The sequence below is a fragment of the Pinus tabuliformis genome, chromosome 9 (genome assembly GCF_031772625.1).
Source record: "Pinus tabuliformis cultivar Carrire ecotype Pingquan chromosome 9, CPIR1, whole genome shotgun sequence".
In the NCBI taxonomy this organism is placed as follows: Eukaryota; Viridiplantae; Streptophyta; class Pinopsida; order Pinales; family Pinaceae; genus Pinus; species Pinus tabuliformis.
The window spans coordinates 1,748,671,731-1,748,675,744 of NC_142307.1; the positions used below are offsets into that span (position 1 = coordinate 1,748,671,731).

At 39.6% G+C, this 4,014-nt stretch overlaps 1 protein-coding gene across 1 annotated transcript; it reads right to left on the reverse strand.

Annotated features, from left to right (window-relative positions):
- Positions 1–1,342: 1,342 nt before the first annotated feature.
- Positions 1,343–2,978, reverse strand: LOC149155704 (pentatricopeptide repeat-containing protein At4g30700-like). Its single transcript, XM_089444502.1, has 4 exons — positions 2,802–2,978; positions 2,334–2,425; positions 1,772–2,206; positions 1,343–1,622 (listed from the first exon to the last, which is right to left on the reverse strand). The coding sequence occupies exons 1-4, from the start codon at positions 2,976–2,978 to the stop codon at positions 1,343–1,345; spliced, it is 984 nt and encodes a 327-aa protein (XP_089300628.1).
- Between the last annotated feature and the right edge of the window lie 1,036 nt (positions 2,979–4,014).

Sequence of the window (4,014 nt, forward strand, 5' to 3'; positions counted from 1 at the left end):
GAGTTTGGAGGAATTTTCGTTAGTATTTTCCAGTGTCCAAGACACAAGAAAGAGGAGGCCGAATACAGTAGTGCGAGTTAGCCAGATTTCCCGGTGCGAGTTGCCGGAGGAGCCATGTTTCAGTTGCAAGTTGTCTAATCAGGGTTCCAAGGCAAAGCGAGTGGGTTCTAGAGGCAGAGGGAAGCTAGACGTCTCACCTAGAAGCATTTCTGGGGCTGTACGGTTTTATTCAGCCAGGCATTGCACATTTTTGGGCTTCAGTGTGAGTGGCAAGGGAGAGTGCAAGCAGGCTAGGAGAGACTAGATTAGTTTCAAAGGGACACAAGGGTGTCTTCCATACTCTTTTGTTAGTGGTATATTGCCGGAGCTTTGCTAGATTAGAAAGAAGATCTTTGTACTCTTGAATTTGCTGAAGAATTAATAAAACCCTCATCTACTACACTAGTTTTCCCTTTGGAATTTTTCCAGGAACAATTGTCCAAAAACAATAGTGTTAATTTTTGTATGTGTGCATCTATTTCTTAGTTCTGTATTTTATATTTCCGCAGCATTTTTATTGTGAAGAATGCAATTGTGAATTTATCATTGTTTGCTGAATAATAATTCAGAAGACAGACAAACTGCTAACAGTTAAAAGATAAATCTCCAGTAATTGCATTTAAGGAATTTTTACAATATGTCTCTGGCTTGCTCCATCAAAAAAGGCTCAAGGAGTATCGGGGAGCAATGGAGGCATAACTGGAAATCCAAATATATCTTCTGTACTTATTTTACTATTGTTGAATTTCCTCAGTATACTGGAATTTGTCGTGATACAGATTGTTGAATTTATTGTTACAGACCTAGCTACATTTATTCCTTTGTTTTCAGTAAGATCAATCTATCATTGAGTAATTTCTGGGTTCATATATTTGCATTCAAAACAGATATCATATAATTTTATGCTAAGAACTAGCACACTAAAAAATTTACCACTTGAGTGCTAAAGATTTATAAACAGTAAACTAAAATATTAAAAGCTAATAGAATCAAATCTTCAAGAACTGTTTAATACAACGTTCTCTGAAGATGTTAAGGCCTGCCACCAAACATATATACTCTAGAATGAGGTATCATTTTCGAAAGTAATTTATCCGATTTAGATTAATAAATAGAATCTCTCGACACAGAGGTTCTTGAAAAAATTAAGTGCATTAGCAACACAGAGCAGATATACACAAGTTTGTCATTATTTCACCTTGGGTATAATCCATTTTTATGTAGCATATCACCAAAAATTCCCACAGGAACACTGCCCGTCCTTGAAACGATGGAAACGTTTAGTATCTCTCATAATGATTTATCATAAAGCAATCTTGGAAATGAAATTAGTGGTAGAATGACAGTCACCACACACTCGAAGGTTTTTAACAATTCTAATTGTTGTCCCATGATATGTGTTGATAAGCCCAAATACAATGGCCAACTTCTCACTATGGTGGAAGAGAACATGTTCCTTCTGCTCCTTTTCCACATCATGCAACACAAACTCTATGTCCGGGGAATATACTGCCTCTTTCATATACCCAGATAACCTTTCCAACTCTACAAAATGTCCTGCATCTGTAAGTTTGACCTGTTTCCTGCCATGAAAACATAAACCCTGTTATTTACCTCAATCCAGCTGCATCCTAGCATATTTTTTACTCCCCCATATTTCATCATTATCCAGACATTTTCTGCATCATGCCACCTACCCGCCGCTGCATAGATGTTTGCCAGTTGCACATACGGTGACGCATTTTCAGGATCTAACTCAAAAAGTAGTTGTGCAACAGATTCTCCTAGCTCTATATTCTTATGGACCTTACAGGAACCTATTAAACGTCTCCACACAGCTGGTCCAGGATTTATTGGCATTTTGTCAATAAAGACTTGCATGTCATCCAGATGCCCAGCACAACCAAGGAGGTCAACCATGCACACATAGTGCTCAAGCTCTAGTTCCATGTGATAATTCTGACTCATGCAATGAAAATATTTCAAGCCATCCTTCACCAAGCCTCCATGGCTGCAAGCAGACAAGACACCAACAAAGGTTACATTGTCTAGCATGGTCCCAACCTCTTTCATTTCTTCAAATAGTAAGAGGGTCTTCCTGCCATGACCATGCATTGCATATCCTAATGTCATTGCATTCCATGACACCACATCACGTCTAGGAACTCTGTCAAAAAACCCAATGTGCATCCTTTATAGTACCACATTTAGAATACATGTCTACGAGGGCACTACCCACAAAATCATTATGATCAGGTTGAAATCCATTTTTAAATATACAATTGTGGACCAACTTGCCATGTCCCAGAGCTACCAAATTGGCACATGCTGGAAGCACATTGGCAAATGTGTCGAAGTCTGGCTTCATATCAGTCGATTGCAGTTCCTAAAAAAGTGTCAATGCCTCATAGAAATGCCCACTCTAAACATAACCTACAACCATTGTATTCCACGAAACAATATCTCGTTCTGTCATTCCTCGAAAAAACTTCACTGCTTCATCAAGATACCCATTTTGTATATATCTAGAAATCATTGCATTTTGTATATATACACAACATGAGGGGATTGATGACTCAAAGATGCAGAAAACTGAGTGAATGCTTTCAACTCTCACTGGATTTTTACATGGCAGCCAACTTTAGAAGGGCTCTACAGCCTTGCTGTAATCACAATTTTGTAGTCCAGACTCCAGAACGCTATTTGTTGTGGCCACTTATATACAAGTCCTTGTTCTGCATCTCATAAAACAACTACAGTGCCTTATCACCATATCCATACCCAGAGTAAGCACTGATCATAGCAGTCCATGAGGCTACATTCGGTTCAAACATTCCATCGAACACTTGGCGAGCTTCCACCAAATTCTCGCACTTGGAATACAGTCCTAAAAGCTTAGTTGCTAAAATTGTATCTGCATTGAATCCTGTTCGGATCATGTGGGCTTCGATGAATTTCAATTATTCCCATGCTTTCTCCATAACACACTCCTCTACCACCCGGTCGTACGTACACCACACCACTCCAACGCCCTCCTCCTACAGAATTCGAAATGCCTCTTTCAGTTTTCCTCCCTGGGTGTTCCATACTCTCCGCGCTTCACCAATGGTAAAGGTGTTGCCTTCATTGCACTAGTACTGAACGCGCAGGTACATTCTCTAAATGGTTAAGACGTAGTTGGCAAAATTTCAAATTGAAACATGCATTAACTCCCTGCGACGCGAATTCTGCCAGATTAGCTCCAATCAAATCAGGACTTTAATGTGGAAAGATGGTGAAGGGTGGCGAAGCTCACAGATGGTGGCGGAGGGCGGAGGAATTTCCGACGGCCGGAGCCGGACGTTTTTCCGAGTGGCGATGGAAACTGGGCAATTTCTCCGCCATGTATAGGTCCTCCCAATTTAAATGTTTGAAAACTGGGTCCTTCTAACATGTGGTTGTCTTATCCCCGACACCTTTATGGGTCTCTGGAGTTTCATTTAATTGTCCAGTGCTTGTTTGTGGTATTTAGTATTCCGACCTATTTTTAATTTGGTTCTGAAACTAGATTTCCACTTTTCCAACCTTGGTCTTCCAAAATTTTCACAATTGCGGTCCAATTACCACAGTGAAATTACGAAGGATGTCACTTACCTACCCTATATTTCTCCCCAATAACCTTATGTCCAATAATTAAGCTATCCTTCTACATCTTGTTGAGTCTACACTCTTGTCATCATAATAGTATGGTTGTAGTTCATTTTCGTGTGCTTGTAGGCAAGTGATTTATTTGTAGGCATTGCATGGATCTTTGCCAATGACTATATGTGGGACGGGGTGTTGCTCGGCCAACATTAATTCATTATTTTTTTAGATGGGTGGGAATGAGTTGTGAATTTCTTTGACTCTACCTCTTCTTGAGGTTAGAAAGGAAATTCTAACTCTGGAAGCTTAAGGATTGAGATATCTTAAATATTTTTCTAACTCAATGATAAG